This window comes from Carlito syrichta, unplaced genomic scaffold (genome assembly GCF_000164805.1).
Source record: "Carlito syrichta isolate Samal-C Ts95f unplaced genomic scaffold, Tarsius_syrichta-2.0.1 Scaffold308343, whole genome shotgun sequence".
Classification (NCBI taxonomy): Eukaryota; Metazoa; Chordata; class Mammalia; order Primates; family Tarsiidae; genus Carlito; species Carlito syrichta.
Window position 1 is genome coordinate 327,323 of NW_007252439.1, and position 18,332 is coordinate 345,654.

The 18,332-nt window shown below is 44.4% G+C and overlaps 1 protein-coding gene across 2 annotated transcripts; it reads left to right on the forward strand.

Annotated features, from left to right (window-relative positions):
* Window positions 1-429: 429 nt before the first annotated feature.
* LOC103267856 (adenylate cyclase type 10-like) lies at window positions 430-5,073 on the forward strand. Of its 2 annotated transcripts, none has more exons than XM_008065429.1 (3): window positions 430-596; window positions 3,281-3,469; window positions 4,375-5,073. In XM_008065429.1, the coding sequence occupies exons 1-3, from the start codon at window positions 513-515 to the stop codon at window positions 4,534-4,536; spliced, it is 435 nt and encodes a 144-aa protein (XP_008063620.1). In that variant the 5' UTR covers window positions 430-512; the 3' UTR covers window positions 4,537-5,073. The 2 variants fall into 2 exon arrangements, with proteins under 2 accessions (XP_008063620.1, XP_008063621.1); XM_008065430.1 differs by having other exon boundaries at window positions 3,281-3,355.
* The last annotated feature ends 13,259 nt before the right edge of the window (window positions 5,074-18,332 follow it).

Consider the following 18,332-nt stretch of genomic DNA (forward strand, 5'->3'; position numbering starts at 1 on the left):
ACTTGGAAGGCTGAGCATAAGGATTGCCTGAACCCAACAGGTCGACACTGGGGTGGCCATGAACATGCCACTACACTCCAGTCTGGGTGACAGAGTGAGACTCCAACTCAAAAAAAAAAAAAAAAAATTAAGAGTCTAAAGAGTTAAATGAATGATGGCTAATATTAGCTAGGCATTCCCAAGGATTCTGTCCATACTACATCATAAAAAAATTCTCTTCTTTCCTTGCTCTGCATCACATAATTTCCTGTTTTGGGGGGGGTAGAGCAGAGTAGGGTAGGCAGGAGGCACACTTCCAGAGACACAGATGCAGAAAGGCACAACATCCAGAGACAGCCATTTCAGAAAATCAGCCCATTCCGAGAGCAATGCTAATTCCTCTTCTCCTGTGGTGGTGCAGGTATGCCAGACTTCAGGAATGGGAGGAATTTTACATCTTTTCCAATAAAGCTAAAAATCTAGTGCCAAGAAAAACCCCATCAGTTACTTACTATGAAGGAATCTCCAGGTACATGGAAGGGCAAGTTCTTCATCTTCAGAAGCAAATTGAACAACAGTTTGAGATTGCCCAGGACAGTGGAGTTGCACTGCTCAAGGTGAGGCCCGGTCCCTGGTTTCCAGTATAAACCACTCCTTATGTGAATTTCTATTTACTTGCCATGCTAACGATTGTCTGATGACAGAATTTCTAGTTGCTTACAACAGAAGTTTTCGAAGGCACCCCCCAAAACTTAGAAAGAAGAAAATATATGGCCCATAACCTTACTATAACCTTACTATTCAGCAATAACTAATTATATATATTGTGACATCACTTTCAAGTCTTTTCTATGCGTGTACATGCACATTTCCACTTTTTGTAACTTGCTATTAAATATATTATGCATAATTTTCAGTTGTTTTCACCCCACTATTTACAGTATTTTGTGTTATGGGTATACTATTATAGAGCCCAGTTACTCTTGGCTAGAGCTTTTCTGCATTATTTTACTGCTATTGCTGTGATAAGCATCCTAGTAAATAAATCTTTGTACAGGATGATTTTTTAAAATTTGCTAAGCTATATTAAGCACCAGACACTAGGTGCTGGGGTACAAGAGTGGGAAAATGAGATCTGCTACCCACCTCCAAGCGTTTACTTATTTCCATCATTTTGCTATTTGTTTTCTATATGTCTCATAGCTTCCCTCCATTTTCTGCATTACTGTCTTCTTTTGTGTCTGGCTGATTTTTTTTTTTTTTTGAGTTGGAGTCTCACTCTGTTGCCCAGCCTGGAGTGCAGTGGCTGCTCCTGGCCACTGCAGCCTCGACCTGCTGGGGCTCCGGCAGGCCATCCTTCCACCTCAGCCTTCGAAGTAGCCGGAATTACAGGTGCGTGCTACCATGCCCAGCTAATTTTTTTTTTTTTTCATGTATTGTAGAGATGAAGTCTCACCAAGTTGCCCAGACTGGTCTCGAACCCGCGGGCTCAGGCAATCCCCTCACCTCAGCCTCCCAAGGTGCAGGATTACAGTCTGAGCCACTGAGCCCGGCTTGGCTGATTTTTTGTGGTGAAATATTTACATTATTTCCCCATTTTCTTTTGTATATATTCCATAGCTATTTTCTTTCTGGTTACCACAGAGATTACATTTAACATTTTACAGTTAGCTTCAGTAAAGTACAAAAACTCTGCTCTTGTAACAGCTTCTCACCCCTTTCAGTTGTTGATGTCACAAAATTACATTTTTATGTGATATGAACCCTAAAACATAAATAATTATTTTAAATGATTGGTTTCTTAAATTATGTACAAAAACAAAATGTGGGGTTACAAACCAATATTATAATACTATCTTTTAAGCTAATAATTTTTAAAAATGTATTAATTTTTTAAACAGTGTAGATAACTAAAAAACGGAGTTACATATCATCATTACGATAATATTAGTTTTTATAATTGTCCATGTATTTACCTTTACTGAGATCTTTACTTCTTCATACAGCCTCAAGTGTCCTTGCATTTTACTCTACAGGACTCCCTTGAGCGTTTCTTGCAGAAAAGTTCTAGTAGTAATTAACTCTCAGCTTTTGTTTATACAGGAATATGTTAATTTTTCCCTCACTTTTGAAGGGTGCTTTGCTGGATAGATTTTTTTTTTCTTTTAGCACTTTAAATGTATTGGTCTGCTGGTAATCTTATTGAGGATCCCTTGTATATGATAAGTTGCTTCTCTCTTGCTGCTTTCTCTGTCTTTGTTTTGTTTTGTTTTTAGTCAGGGTCTCACTTTGGTGCAGTGGCATGATCATGGCTCACTGCAGCCTTGAACTTGAAGGTGGAGGGGCACTGGTCCCTTAAATCTGCTGGGAGAGACTTCAGCTGGAGGAGGAGGGGCTTGGAATGATGTGGAGAGGTGCAACAACAATGGCTGTCTACCTCTTTGTCTGTACCTCTTTGATCAGAAGCAGTGATCAGAGCGCACATCCCTAAGTATTTAGGACAGGGTCTTTTGGCCCACCCTTGTTCCCACAAGTTGTGTGCATGTTACTTTAAGAACATATGCACAGCTGTCAGCCCCAGGGCTGGGGGTCCCCAGGTAACTGGAGCTAAAACTGGAATTAACTTCAGATTGCCATCCACACGTTCCTCTGGCAGTCCAGCCTTCAATAGATACTAGAGTTCCAAAATAGGACATCCTGACAGATTCTGCCTCTGTAGTTGTCTAGGTAGGAATACCGATACTTAGTATTTCCCACTCTGATGTCTTTCCAGAATCCTCTTCCCCTTGGAGTTTTTAACTCACAGACTTATCCACTTTGAATCTTCAGTGATTCATCAATTACAGTTTAGGTTTTCCTAACCTGGCTCTGTAACTTCCCCACAGTAACTTCCACTTGTGAGTTAAGCTGTGCCTATGTTTCACCTCCTGAGTTTCACCTCCCTTATGGCTCCAAGAAGAGTTGTTGATTATTCAGTCTGTTCAGCTTTTTCTTGTTTCTAGCACCAAGTGGTGACTTCCAAGCCCTTTACCATGCTGGCTGAACTGGCCAAATTCTTCCCTACATTTTCAGTATTGACAGACCCTCTCCCGTCAATTTCTGATCTGGGTGGTCCATGGGGGCTACTCTACCTGACAGTTATCATTTTATCCACAATGCTTACTATATAAATGTACTACTCTGTAATATATTTTCTCACTTGATTGTTTAAGTCCTTGAAATATTTCCCAATTATCTGTGGAGAAAATAAATTTGCAGTCAAGGACCCCTGTCTAATTCTGGTATTTTTTTTTTTCTTTAGAACTTGGAGAGTCTGGTGGCTCAAAATACCACTGGCCCTGTCTTTTACCCAAGGCTCTACCACCTGATGGCCTACGTTAGTATACTAATGGGACATGGGCAGAACTGTGACATGTTCCTGGACAAAGCCTTGCAGTTGTCTGAAAAACAGGGGAATGTGCTGGAGAAATGTTGGCTGAACATGAGCAAAGTATGAATCATCAGCTAGCGAGCTGGGTCAGGGAGGCTCACCCTTCCAAGGAAGCCTTAGAGCCTACTGCCTGGTTAGGTTGTACAGGCTTGGAAAGCAATTGTCTTAGTCTGTTCAGGTTGCCATGACAAAATATTGTAGACTGGGTAATTTATAAACAATAGAAATTTACAGCTCATAGTTTTGGAGGCTTGGGAAATCCAAGATCAAAGCACTAGAGATTCAATGTCTGGTGAAGGCCTCTTCCTCACAGACAGCATCTCTTGCAGTGGTTCTCATATGTCGGAAAGGTAGAAGAGGAAAATTCACTCCCCCTTGCCATTTTTTATAAGGGCACTAATATCATAGGCCCACCTCTTAATACCATCACCTTGGGGGTGAAGTTTCAACATATGAATCTGGGGGGGCTACCAACAGTCAGACCATAGCAGTCACCATAAGCCTTTCTGAATTCTTACCAAAAGGAGTGACAGGCCCATAGTTCAAGTCTGTGAGTCTTTTTTTCCCCTTTAAGTTCTCATGGCCCGTTTCTTCATCCAAATCCCTTTTAGCACAGTCTCTCCCTGTCCCTTTCTGTGGCTACTTTCCACTTTGTGTTACATTTATTTGCATGTCCTCTCCTTGAGAATGTGAACTCTTTGAAAGCAAAAGCCATACTTAGAATCCACACAGTGTCTTATACTCAGTTTTTGTTGAATAAGTAAATGAATGTACAATTGTATGTATTCATTTAAAGAGGCACTTGTCAGTGTCCTAGTTTGGTCAGTAAAATTTATTTTTTGTCTATGGGTTCATATTGTTTTAAAAGTTTAAGGACATTTTACCAGTTCTGGTATTGGACCAGTCTTGATTACACAAGTCAGGGGGCACTAATTATTTCTTTGTTCTCTTTAACCCCTTCTCAGGAATGGTGGCGCTCAAGCTTCAAGTTAACAGAAAACCAATGGCTTCAAACAATCTCGAGTCTCCCATTATGGGAAAAAGTTGTATCAGGCAAGGTAAACATTCAGGATGTTCAAAAAAACAAATTCCAGATGAGAGTTAATACCTTAGACAATCCTTCCTAACATTTCATGAAAAAAACAAAGACTTTAGTAAGAACCATGCCCAAATTATCCATTTGGGCTTTCTGTGTGGCCAAACCCTATAGGGCACCTATCTTCATTTTCTGTTCTAGACAAAAAAACCAGACATATTATTTTCTTCTCTTTCTGGACAGTCAAAAGGGATCAGCAATGTCATGCTTTATATTCTCCCAACTGTATAAATTGCCTGTTGTTTTAATTTCATGTTGTTTTAGCTTGACCTGTTTATTTTAGCCAATGTAAAATTGTATCATATGAGAAAATATTAATCTCAAGATGGAAAAACATCTTGTGTTGTGACACACACAGTTCTAGTTAGTGTATTAAACTGAAAATGTTTATTTCTAGATGTCCAGTTGTTAAGTCTTTTTGAAGTAGCACGATATTACAAATAGTAAACTTTTATCATGCTCTATATGGACAAGATTTGAAAAGATGCATTTCTGTCAGGCCCAAATGTCCTGGCTCCTCTAACCACATGTATCAAATATCTGTGGAAATAAATGTTTAAAAACTGAACTATTAATAATTTTGATGTGAATTTTTAAAAATCTATTTGGAGTTTGTATGTATGTTTTTACATTTAAAAAAAAAATAGCATTTATCTTTATTTCCCGGATGTAAAGGCAAGGCTGTGTATTTTTCCTTCTGATAACATAATTGAGTTCCACAAAAGAGAGGGTGGACAGACTCAGATGGCACCACAAGGTTAGCCACAGAGGCCTGGTGACCTGGTGTGGCAGGAGGAGCTCCAGACTAAGCAATCAGAACATGAGAAGCAATCCCTTCCACAAGCACACTCTACTCCAGTGGGTTCATCACATGGCCTCCTTATTTCCATGTCCACTTGTGAGAATCAGATAAGATAGGAAAGATAAAAAAGTGTTGAAAATGGCAATGTGCCATGTAAGTAAAAGTAAATTTGTATTAGATGACTGATTCTAAAATAAACACATGAAATACTAAAACTCAATTAAGTATCATCCCCTTCAAAGTGTCATCCTAGAAGCTGTGTATTTGCTCCAAGCTGCTACATAGAAATGTCTTGCTTTCGAATTGCCTTCATTGTTTTGCACATTACTTATCTTATTTTCTCATTTATTCATTTTCCGACTAATAGCCATGTACTCAGCACTGATTAAGTGCTGGGGATTAGGATACAAAGATGAAAGGCCCAATTCTTGACCCCAGCAAGCTCATAAGTGCAGTAGAAGAAACAGACACCCTTCACCCATTCCACTGTAATATGCTAGGGCTGGTTCAGATCGTGCAGAGCATGGTGGAAAGCATGGCACAGACAAACCCAGGTCTCTTGAGACTTAGCTGAGCTGCCTCTGAAACTAAGTCATTTTGATTATGTGGTCAGATTAAGCCAATGCCTTCATTGTAGCAGTTCCTTGCATTTGTACAACTCTTTACAGATACATAGAGTTTTGGGGTCTGCCCTTCTCCCTGCAACTCTGAGGTGAGGATGGCGGGTGCTGTGGCCTGCCCAAGGGCATCTAGCTAGAACCTAAACCCGGAAATTGTGTCCCCTTGTCCAAGCAGGTTCAAGTCCACTTTTCTGGCTTTCCATGTGTGCTTCTGCAAACCATCAGGAGACAGCACTTTCTGTCTCAGATAGCTTTGACTGTCACCCAAGGATTCAAATTCTCTTTGGCTTCCATAAAATGGACCTAGTTCTATACTTTGGAATCATACAGAATAGGTTTAAGCTTCTTCCTCATGACCCTTCAGACCTGAGCATACCTCCCATGGTTCTTGAGTCTTCTCTCAGCTAAATATCTCCAGTTCCTTCCGCTTCTCTTCCCATCACCTGGTTTAGTATTTCCTCAGGATCCTGTCACTTGACTCTGAATATACTCAAATGCGTCTCTATTTATTTTATATATGAGTTATAGATTGGCCAGTCTGGAATATGAGGACACTCTCGCTTCTTTTTTTCTACCTAGGAAAGTCTTATTAAAACAGATCACGCACCTTCACTTTTTTGGCGGCCACTTGGAGTCACTTTGGACATATCCCAACTGACTAGAAGTAAATCCCAAATTGGCCAGCTCAACTGTAATCCCAGCACTTCAGGAGGCCGAGGCGAGTGGATTGCCTGAGCCTGCGGATTCGAGACTAACCTCTTGCAACTTGGCAAGACCTCGTCTCTTAAAAAAAAAGAATTTGAAACATCCCTATGTACAGAAGCAGATCAGGAAGTACTAGTCCTTGGTGCTATCAACTTCTCCCCACCATGTACTTACACGGCTCGTTTTTCTACCTTAAAGAGAACAGATGGTGCAGAGAAGCCCACTGTGCTCTGCCATTAGCCAGTGAGACAGAAGTAAACTAAAATCAGACATGTGTCTCAATGCTGCTGGGCAAAGGAAGGTAGGCCTTTGGGCACACTCTGGGGGGTGGCCTTTGTCGCTAGGAAATGCCTTCTTTGTAGGTTACACTTCTTTCTTCTCTTAAATGTTGACACCCTGTGTTAGGCCTTCCTGGTTGTAACTGCAGGGAGTGATGAGGATGGAGCTCTCCCGGTTACCGCTTTGCATTGCTCGAAGGGGACAGTACTCTGAGGTTCTGCCTCACCATCTTAGCCATGCTCTGCTGTCCCACAGCTGCCCACAGGCCTAAGTCTCAGCCCACCCTCGTGGTCTTTGTGGGCTGCAGGCAAGTGTCATATTTTCTGTAGCCCTGAAGCTTCCTTGTGATTTTGGTTCTATGGGTAGACAGTGCTAATGAGTTTGAGGGTTTCTGAAACTACGTTTATCTCCCAAATTACTAAAAAACTAAAGCATACCATACGCCTGTTACAATGCCCAAAATCCAAAACATTGACAATACCGAAGGCCAGCAAGGAGGTGGAGCAACAGGAACTCTCACTCATTGCTGCTGGGAATATACAATGGTATGGCTGTTTTCTCTTTTTTTTAATGGTTTTTATTTTAAAGATGTGGGGTGCAATTTAGGATTAGGTGTACAAATGGACATTAAACAAGTAAAGTTTGGGCCTCCCTTTGATCCCCAGTTTGCCTGGTTTGAGATTAGGTACCCTAATTGATGTTGTGCCAACCCCACTCCCACCCCGGCAGTATCCTGCCATGCCAGTCCCTTTTTTATAGTATTATGGTAAATGTCCAGGGTCTGCTTATGAGTGAGAAAATGTGGTACTCTGTTGTTTCTGTGATACATCACTGAGTACTATTGATTCTAAATCCATCCAAGTTGCTGTGAAGTCCATAGATTTGTCCTTATTTATGGCTGCATAATATTCCATTGTGTATATGTACCACATTTTTTTTTTATCCAGTCCAGTTTCAATGGGCAGTCTGGTTGGCTCCATGTTTTTGCTGTTGTGAATAGTGCTGCAATAAACATGCATGTGCTGGTATCTTTTTTGTAGAATGATTTGAGTTCCTCCAGGTATACTCCCAGTAGAAGGATTGCTGGGTCATACGGAAGGTCAATATCTAGTTCTTTTGGAAATCGCCACACTGTTTTCCATAGAGGATGACCTAGTTTGCATTCTCACCAGCAGTACCAAAGAGTTCTCTTTTCTCCCCGTCCTCACCAGCATCGGTTGTTGTTTGTTTTATTAATGATGGTCATTCTTACTGGGGTTAGGTGGTATCTTAATATGGTTTTGATTTGCATTTCTCTGATGATTAGTGAGGCTGAGCACTTTTTCATGTGTCTGTTGGCTGCCTGTATAACTTCTTTTGAGAAGTGTCTATTCATGTCTTTTGCCCACTTTTTAACAGGCTGTTTGTTTTTTTCCTTTTGGCACGTTTGAGTACCTTGTACATCCTGGATGCTAGGCCTTTGTCAGAAATACAGTTGGCAAATATTTTTTCCCATTCTGTGGACTGTCTCCCTGCTCTCTTGATGGTTTCTTTTGCTTTGCAGAAGCTTGTCAGTTTAATGAGTTCCCACTTGTCTATCTTATCTCTTGTGGCATGGACACCTGAGGTTTTGACCAGGAATTGGTTGCCAGTTCCAGTTTCCATAAGGGTGTCTCCTGTGTTTTCTAAGATTCTTATAGTTTGAGGTTTTATGTTTAGGTCTTTGATCCATTTAAAATTGGTTTTTGTGTATGATGATAGGTAGGGGTCCTGTTTCAATCTTCTGCATGTGGTCAGTCAGTTTTCCCAGCACCAGTTACTGAATAGGTTCTCCTCTCCCCAGTAGTTGTTGGTAGAAGCTTTGTTGAAGATGAGTTGGTTGAGGAATTGAGGTTTTGCCTCTGGAATCTCTATCCTGTCCCATTGGTCTACATCCCTGTTCTTGTACCAATACCAGGCTGTTTTGATTTATGTAGCTTTACAATAAAGCTTAAAGTCTGGGAATGTGATAACTCCTGCTTTTTTCTTTTTTTGGCTGAGGATTGTTTTGGCTATTTGTGGTGGTTTATGTTTCCATATGAATTTCTGTAGTCATTTCCAGGTTTGAGAAGAATGATGTTGGTAATTTAATGGGTGTTGGGTTGAATCTGCAGATTGTCTTTCATAGGATGGACATCTTAACAATGTTAATTCTTCTTTTCCATAAGCATGGAATATTTTTCCATTTGTTTGTGTTATCTTTGACTTCTTTGAGCAGTGTTTTGTAGTTTTCATTGTAAAGTTCTTTCACTTCTCTGGTTAGGAAGATGCTGAGGTATTTAATTTTGTGTGTGGCTATTGTGAATGAGATTGTGCTTTTTATTTGTTCTCTGCCAGTTTGTTGTTGGGGATAAGAATATGACTGTCTTTTGCACTTTTATTGTGCACCCTGATACTTTCCCAAAGTCCTTTATCAATGCAAGGAGGTTTTTGGCAGATTCTCTTGGATTTTTGAGGTATAGGATCATATCATCAGCAAAGGGGGATAACTTAATTTCTTCTTTTCTGATTTGGATACTCCTGATTTCCTTCTCTTGTCTAATTGCTCTTGTAGCACTTCTAACACAATGTTGAATAGGAGGGGTGAGAGTGGGATGCCTTGTCTTGTTCTTGTTTTCAGGGAAAATGCTTCTAGTTTCTGTCTATTTAGCAGTATGCTAGCTGTGGGTTTATAGTAGATGACGCTTACTATTTTGAGATATGTTCCTTCTATGCCTAGATGTCCAAGGGTTTTTATTAAGAAGGGATGCTGGATTTTATCAAAGGCTTTTTCTGTATCTAATGATGTAATCATGTGATTCTTATTTTTATATTTATGGATGTATTTAACTACGTTTATGGTCTTTTGGATGCTGAACCAGCCCTGCATCCTGGGGATGAAGCCTCCTTGGTGATATGGTCACTTTTGGAGACAGTTTTACAGTCCCTTTCTCCCTATCCTTTCTTCCTTTCCTCCCTCACCTTCCCTCTCTCCCTTTTTTCTTTCCTTTCTTTCTCTCTTTCCTTCCTTTCTCTCTCTCTCCCTTTCTTCTCCTCCTCCCTCCTTCCCTTGCTCCCTTTCTCTCTTTCTTTCCTTCTTGGGGTCCTCCTATGTTACTCAAGCTGACCTCTGCTCAAACTCCTGGATTCAAGAGTTCCTCTTGCCTCAGCCCCCCAAGCAGCTTGGACTACAGGCACATGCCACCTCATCTGGTTAGTTTTGCAGTTTCTTACAAAAGTAAACATACTCTTAACACATGATCCAGCAATTGTGCTCCTTGGTATTTTCCCCAAATGAATTAAAAACTCATATTCATACAAAAACATGGATGTTTATAGCAACATTATAATTGCCCAAACTTAGAAGCAATCAAGATGTCCCTCAATAGGTGAATGAATAAACAAACTATGGTAAATCCAGACGATGGAACGTTATTCAGCACTAACAAGAAATAAGCTAGAAAACCATCAAAAGACATGGAGAAACCTTAAATGCACATTACTGAGTGAAAGAAGACAGTCTGAAGGCTACACTCTGTCTGATTCCAGCTATATGACATTCTGGAAAAGGCCAAACTATGAAGACAGTGAAAGATCAGTGGTTATGGGGGGTGGGAGGAGGGAGGATAATAGGAAGAACACGGCAATAAAATCATTATGTACATCACTATAATGATGGATATGCGTTTGTTCAGCCTATTACAAAGCCTAGTGTAAACTATGGCCTTTGACTGATAATAACATGTCAATGTGGGTTCATTCAGTGCAACTGATGTACCACTCTGGTGAGAAAGCACATGTGTGGGATTCTGGGGTACATGAGAACTCTTTGTACCTTCTGCTCAATTTTGCTGTGCACCTAAAATTGCTCCAAAAAGTAAAGTTTATTAAATAAAAACAAAAGCACCTGAAAGCAGTGGTCCCTAACCTTTTTGGCATCAGGGACCAGTTTTGTGGAAGACAGTTTTTCCAGGGTGAGGGTCAGGGATCATCAGGCATTCGATTTTCATAGGAGCCTGAAGCCTAGATCCCTCACATGTGCAGTTCACAATAGGGTTCCTGCTCCCATGAGAATCTAATGCCACTGCTGACCTGACAGAAGGCAGAGCTCTGCTGACCCACTGCTCACCTCCTGCTGTGCAGCCCAGTTCCTAACAGGCCACAGACTTGTACTCCACGGCCAGGAGCTGGGGACCCCCGCCCTAAACCATATCTTGATCAGCTCCCTTTCCCTCCATGGAGTTAGGCTGCCTCCCATCCCAGTTCCTAGCCAACTGCTTCCTCCTCAGTCCTCCTTGAACAGTAAATGGCACCATCTTCAAAACCGAGTAATCCTGGACTTGTCTGTTTCTTCAGCCTCTCCCAATCATCAGCAAGTCCAGGTCACCTCCAGAGTGCTTTCCCATCACCTCCACCACTGCCACCTTAGATGAAGCCATCAGACTCTCTCACTAGGGCTATTGCCATAGGCCAACTAGCTGGTCTTCCTACCTCCACTCTGGCCTCTCTCAGAACCACACTGAAGGCAAAGCCAGCCTGTAGTTAAAACATTCTGTCACACTCCCTGCTTAACATCCCTTGATGTCCTCCCATTGCACTGAATAAAGAGATAAGACCCAAACGACTTCCTTTGGAGTACAAGGCTCATGTGATCTGGGCCCTGCCTGCCTCTCTGACCTCTTCTGGTACCACTCTCCCCTGGCTTTAAAATGCTCTTTCATTCTAAACTGGTGGGTATCCTGAGAAGAAATGAAGGATCTGTCTTTGTTTCTACCCTCTTGCTGGGCCTCTACTACATCTACCATATTATTTTTTTAAAAAATCTGGGTGTGATGACTTACACCTGTAATTCTAGAACTTTGGGGAGGCTGAAGCAAGATGATTGCTTGAGCCCAGGAGTTTGAGACCAGCCAAGGCAACGTAATGAGACCTCATCTCTACAAAAAAATAATAAAAATTAACCAAGCGTGGTGGTACACACCTGTAGTCTCAGCTTCTTGAGGTGGAAGGACCGCCTGAGCCTGGGTGGTCAAGGCTACAGTGAGCCAAGATTGTGCCACTGCACTGGTTCTAGCCTGGGTGACAGAGTGAGATCCTAACTCAAAACAAAACAAAACAAAACCAACAACAAAAAGCAAAAAATGGGTCTGGTTTAAACATTCTCCAATGGTCAGTTTTAGAAGGTCATCTATGGGGGATAAAGTGACAGGAATTCTTTTTTCTGACTTTTCTTGTCTACTTCTACTTGAACTAGGACAGTCCTGGCCTCGCCCGGTAGAATAAATCATCTGAAGGCCTCCGATTGAGTCTTGGGGTCTTCCATTTGCTATTCATCTCTGGAGGCAAAGCAAAGGCCATTCCTTCTAAAGAGCTCTCCTTCCCTGGGTGGGTGGAAAGCAAGTATTGGGTGAAGACAGGTGGGTGCATAAGAGAAAGCGATGTGCCCCCAAGAAGACAAGCTTGAGCAACACTGGCCCTGTAGAAGAGAGGTGTTTTCATGGAGCTTCCCTTGTGTTCTAGGAGATGGAGCCAAGCATCTGGTCTTCCTACCTCCACTCTGGCCTCTCTGGCCAGAGTGCACAGTCCAGTCTGCACAGACTGCATTGTCCTCCAAGTGCTCTCCTCCTCCCTAACCCCAGCACTTGTCACGGTTTTCGTGGACATGCCCCTGATGCCAGAAGAAGAGCACTTGTCAGGGCTTTCGTGGACATGCCCAACACCCCAGAAAATGACGCCCTCCAGTGTGTCCAGCCACTCTTGCTCTCCAAGATATAAAAAGCCTATCTCACATTTTATTGACTTCTGATCAAGCCAAAGCAAAGACTGAGCAGGGTTGGAGAAGATAGACAGGGACAGGGAAGGTCATTATCGGAAGTGCAGTGGTCTAATTCTCTGAGGACTGAGAGGAGAAAGGAAACAGAGGAGGCAGAAAAAGACTAGACTGCAATTTGCAGACCGTATTTTCCACGTGCCTGCGTCCAGAGGAGTGAACATCAGGTTCCACAGGAGCCCTGTACTTGGTTCCTGGTCCTGACTAGGCCACAAACCAGTTATGTGACCGTGGGCCAGCCCCCTTCGTCAGTTTCCTCATCTCTAAATGCATTGTGATAAGATCCCTGCCTTCCATCCCGCTCTGACTCAGCTTCCTGCCAACAGGTTGGGTGTGGGTGCGCCTCCTCTCCGGCCAGCAGATGGCAGCACTGGCTCTGCTGCGGCGGCCGCAGAAGGAACGCTTTCTATCAAGCTCTCCAAGCTTTTGGCTTCAGACCTGCAGCCTCAGCACTTGGCACCCGGCTGCTTCGGCCGCTGCTTCCTTGCCTACAGGAAGCTTCCAGCATGATATTCTCAAGAGCGTGAACTATTTTTAGGAGAAAGGAGACGTAAATAATCGAGAAAGGATTCAGGAACAGAGAGGAATGAAGCGATGACCCTTTTTTGTCTTCTTTACATGAGACTTTGAATTCTCCCTACTTTTGTGGCAGCCTCGGGGGCAGAGGTGCTGTCCTTATTCCAAGCCCAGGGCCTGTACACATAGTACCAATCAGAATGTGTGAACTCATGAATGTCTTAAAGAATATTTTTGGCTGGGTGTGGTGGCTCAGCATGTAATTTCAGCACTTTGGGAGGTCAGGGCAAGAGGATTGCCTGAGCCCAGGGGTTCGAAACCAGCCTAGGCAACTTGGTGAGATCTCGTCTCTATAATAAATCACGAACAAACTAGCTGGGTGTGGTGGCGTGCATCTGTAGTTCCAGTTAGATGGAAGGCTGAGATGGAAGGATCATCTAAGCCCAGCAGGCCGAGGCTGCAGTGACTGTGAGCCTGCCACTGCACTCCAGCCTGGGCGACAAGAGTGAAACTCCAACTCAAAAAAAAAAAAAAGAACATTTTCATCTGATCATGTCAAGTTAATTTTCACCGGCAACCTTAGAAGCAGGAACCCAGCTGAGCACAGTGGCTCACACCTGTAATCCCAACACTTTGGGAGGTGGAGGTAAGAGGATTGTTGAGCCTAGGATTTTGAGACCAGCCTGGGCAACATAGCGAGACCACTCCTCTTAAGAAAGAGAGAGAGAGTTCTGAACTTCACCTGCATGTAGATCACCTATGTACCTAATCTTGACTTGTACCCTATATCTTTAAAATAAAATAAAGGGGGGGAAAAGAAAGAAGGAGATAAAAGAAGTAGGAGCCCAACATTTAGTGAATGGGTAATCTACAGACCTCATGGAAGTCGGGTTGCAATGATGAGCAAGAAACACTCTGCATGGTGGATTCCCATGTGGGCCGGGAACTTCTCTGGTTTGGACCCAGTTGCTAGCGTTGTGTCCTTGGTCAAGTTACTTAGCTTCTCTGTATCTCCATTCCCTTGTTTGTAGACTGGAGATAATAATAGTACTCACCTCAAACAGCGGTTGTTGTGGGTTAATACAGGTAAAGCACCCAGAATTCTGCGAGGGGGCCGACCATCAAAGCAGAGCCAGAGGGGGCCTGGGGCACACCCTGGTTTGGATGTGGAAGGCTGGAGGAAGCTTTCTGGGTGAGGAGGCAGGACTTAGGTGAAGAGCTTTCCAGGGACACCGCTTTTGGCGCTGGAGAAGCCCTGAAGGCTCTGGGGAGCTCAGGTCCTCCTGTTGGTCTGGTTGGAGCTCTCCTGGGAAAGGGACTGTGTGGTGAGGACCGGGAGGCAGGGCAGGAGCCCCATAGCCCTGTGGACCAGGTGGTAGCATTTGGTACCTTGTACCCTGCCAGCAACAGGCACCACTGAATGACTGTACTGAGGAAGTGCATGGACTGGATTTCTGTGTTAGAAAGACTTCATCCCACTTTAAGGAGGTTGGGCTAGAAGTGAGCTGAGTCGAGAGGAAGTCTGGGAGACAGTTTGGAATTAGGGTGCCTGCAAGAAAGAAGTGGCGGTGGAAACAGAGACGAGGGCATCGATCTGAAAGTCACTGGATGAGGTAGATTATATCAAAATCAGAGCTGGACTTTGCAAGAATGCTCAAAATGAACAAATGCATAGAGCGGACTAAGGACTGGAAAGTTTCGCTCGCTTGCATGGTTCCTCTTCTTTGCTAAGTGAATGGTTCCATTTGCCCCTCCCCCACGCACTCCACACCTGCCTTTCGACCCCATCTTTACCCAGGTCACCTGTCTGGGATCCGTTTCCCACCTCTTGCAGCAGGGCCAGCCCCTGTGCATCACAACTCTTCTCTCTTCAATCCTGGAGCCGGTCACTGCCTCTTGCCAATGCTCTGGAACGTCTCCCTGAGTATTTCTCATGCCCTTCCTACCATCTTGATTCCCATCTTATTTTCCTGCTGAAAAATCCAGTTCCTGCATCTCTGACAGCTTTGCAGTGGCCACATGATTGTGTTTTCCACCTGTTTGTCTGATTTCAGGTATGTTTGGGTCCAGGTTTCCAACAAGTGGCACGGCACGCTTGCTAAAATGCCAGTACCCGTTTGTGTCTCTATTTCTAATCCGATTCGTCTGCAGGACAACATCCCAATTCTTAGCCTGGAATGGAAGGCTTTTAAGGCCTGGCTTGTCCCCAGATCCCACACTGGCCTTCCTCTCTCCTACCCTGAACCCTGTGGCTCCCGCGGGAAGGGGTCTCACCCCGTCTTCTGGTTTCTCCCAGTCTGCTCTCAGATGCCTCTGCCTCCAGACCCCTTCTCCCTGACTGCTGTGGTGGGGCTTCAGGCCATCCCTGTCATTCCCCCATGTCCATCCTTCCTCACTAGCGAGGTTCCTGGGACTGCCGCTGTTTGTCTGGGGCTGTCGCCTTGCTGAGCTCTTCAAGGGCAGGGACTCTATCCTCCCTGTCATTATGTCCCCTGAGCTTGACACGGGGTCAAGCCTCAGAAGAGCTTCAGCAAGCTCTGCAAGTTCACATTGGCTTTGGAGCACTGCAGCGTGTGGGACACCACCGACAACAGATGTGTCGAGCGAGTAAGAATGTATGCTGTCTACCACCAGAATGTGGAACAACCAGGGACCGCTGCTTGAGGGGATCCCATCCCCACCCCCACACCTTCATACCACGAGAAAACAAGGGTGTAGGGAGATTCTGTTTGTGTGCTCAACTCTCTAGGTTGCCAACCCCTGCATGGTCTACACTAGCGTTGTTCAGCAGAACTTTCTGGGATCAAGGAAATATCCTGTATCTGCACTGATCAATACGGGTAGCCTCGAGACACATGTCTCTACAGAGCCCCTGAACTGTGGTTAGTGACTAAGAGATGAATCTTAAATTTTATTAATTTTAGGTTAAATGGCCACATATGACCAGTGGCTACCCTACAGTACGGTATAGCTCATTACATATCTGCATTAACCTTAAAATGCCAAAACAGAGCCACTGAAGGTTGAACTGAGACATTTCTCTTTTTTTCTAATTATTTTTTGTGGAGACGGGGCCTCCCTATGTTGCCCAGGCTGATCTCGAACTCTTGGCCACAAACGACCCTCCCACCTTGGCCTCCCAAAGCTCTGGAATTGCAGGTGTGAGCCACCCTATATGGCCCGAACTGAGACAGTTCTACAACAGAGACTAATGCTAGCTTGGAATGAGAAGGGAGTTCCTAATATCTAAGAGAAATTTATCAGGTTAGATAGGCTAAACCTCCTATCCATATGCAGTTATCCAACTCCTGCGGACCTAGGATGTCAAATTAGTGTTTAGTAACAGTTCCAGATGAGTCCGGTGCTCAGGTCAGCCACCTGCCGGGTCGCTTGTATGTCTCTATCCTCTTTCATGCTGTCTCTTTGCATCAACAGGGGGAAATTGCATTCTGTGACGACTTTAACACGCCCCTACTGATGGGAGAGGAGAAGGCCTGAAGGGTAGCCACAGAGAAATCATAATCTAAAAGCTTGAAATTAATTTAAATAGACATTTATAGTAGAAACCAATGTCTCCACTTTCTCTGATGGAATTTTTTAGAGGATTTGGAAGGAAGCCGGTGGTTTCTAGCCAAGTACCAGCCCTCCTCCCAAGTTTGTCTCATTTTCTCCCAGAGCTTTTGTCTCTCTTGCTCAACCTCAATTACTCAGCATTCAATTATTAGCTCATCCTCTTCTCCAAGAGCCTGGCCTGTCCCCAAGTCTAAGGCCTTGAGTCAGAGGGCTCAGAGTGCAAGACATGTTTCATAGTCCTTTTTGTTTTGGTTTTGAGTTGGAGTCTCACTCTGTCGCCCAGGCTGGAGTACAGTGACATGCTCATGCTCACCGCCGCCTCCAAGTAGCTAGGACTACAGGTGCGTGTCACCATGCCTGGCTAACTTTTTTGGTTTTTTTGTAGAGACCGGGTCTCACTGTGTTGCCCAGGCTGGTCTCTAACTCCTGGGCTCAAGCAATCCTCTCGCCTCAACCTCCTAAAGTGCTGGGATTACAGATGTGAGCCACTGCCCTATGTCGTGGTTCATACTCCGTCAGCCCCTGAGCTGGTTCTGCTTCCAGACTGAAGGACAAGCCGCCTGCACTTGCTGGTACAGGCCATGTTCTGCAGAGTCTTCACATTCTTGCGCCCATGAGATGAACAGGCTCTGTAGGTTGTTGCCCCCTCTGCTGAGCAGCTTCCTTTAGGACTGGCTTTCGAGTTCAAGCTCAGGGCTTCTTCTCAGATAGGAACACCCAGACACCTTATAAACAACGTCTGGGGTCCTGCCGGGCCAGCAAGAGCAAGGACAGAATTTTGTCAAATGTTGCACATTCCTCTGGGTCTACTGTACATTCTAAGAGATTCTCTATAACATATATGTAAAAGTTTTGTTTCTTTTATTCAGTTAAATAAACTTTGTCATTAAAAAATTATTCAGCCGGGCGCAGTGGCTCACACCTCTAATCCCAGCACTTTGGGGGTGGAGGTGACAGGATTGCCAGAGTCCAGGGGTTCAAGGCTGCAGTGGCTGTTGAGTGTGCCACCGTACTCCAGCCTGGGTAACAGAGTGAGACTCTGACTTGAGAAATAGAGAAAGAACCAAGAATGTTGTCTAAATTCCTGATTCAGATCTCCTTGGGGTCCTTATCAGAGAGCTGAACCCGCAAGCCCAAGCAAGCTGGTGGGGCCTTGTCCTGCCTCCCACGCCCACAGCACAGCAGGAGTCAAGTCCACACAACTGGAATGACGAGGGCCATGGGGGCAAAGTAACCACAGAGCAAGCGCAGCGGCATGCAGGGCTGGACTGGGCTCAAAGGCAAATGCGAGAGAAAATTCAGGCTGCCGGACTTCCTCTTCCCAGATGCAGGAGGATTCAAACATAATACAGCCTTCCTTATATTCTGGAACCCTCAGGGCCAGATCCGCAAAGCCCACGATAAAGCAAAGGGCAGACAATCAATCCAGAAGCCTGAGCCAAGAAGGGACAATGGCTTCACGTCCTGCTCGCGGGGGGGGGGGGGGGGGGGGGGGGGGGGGGGGG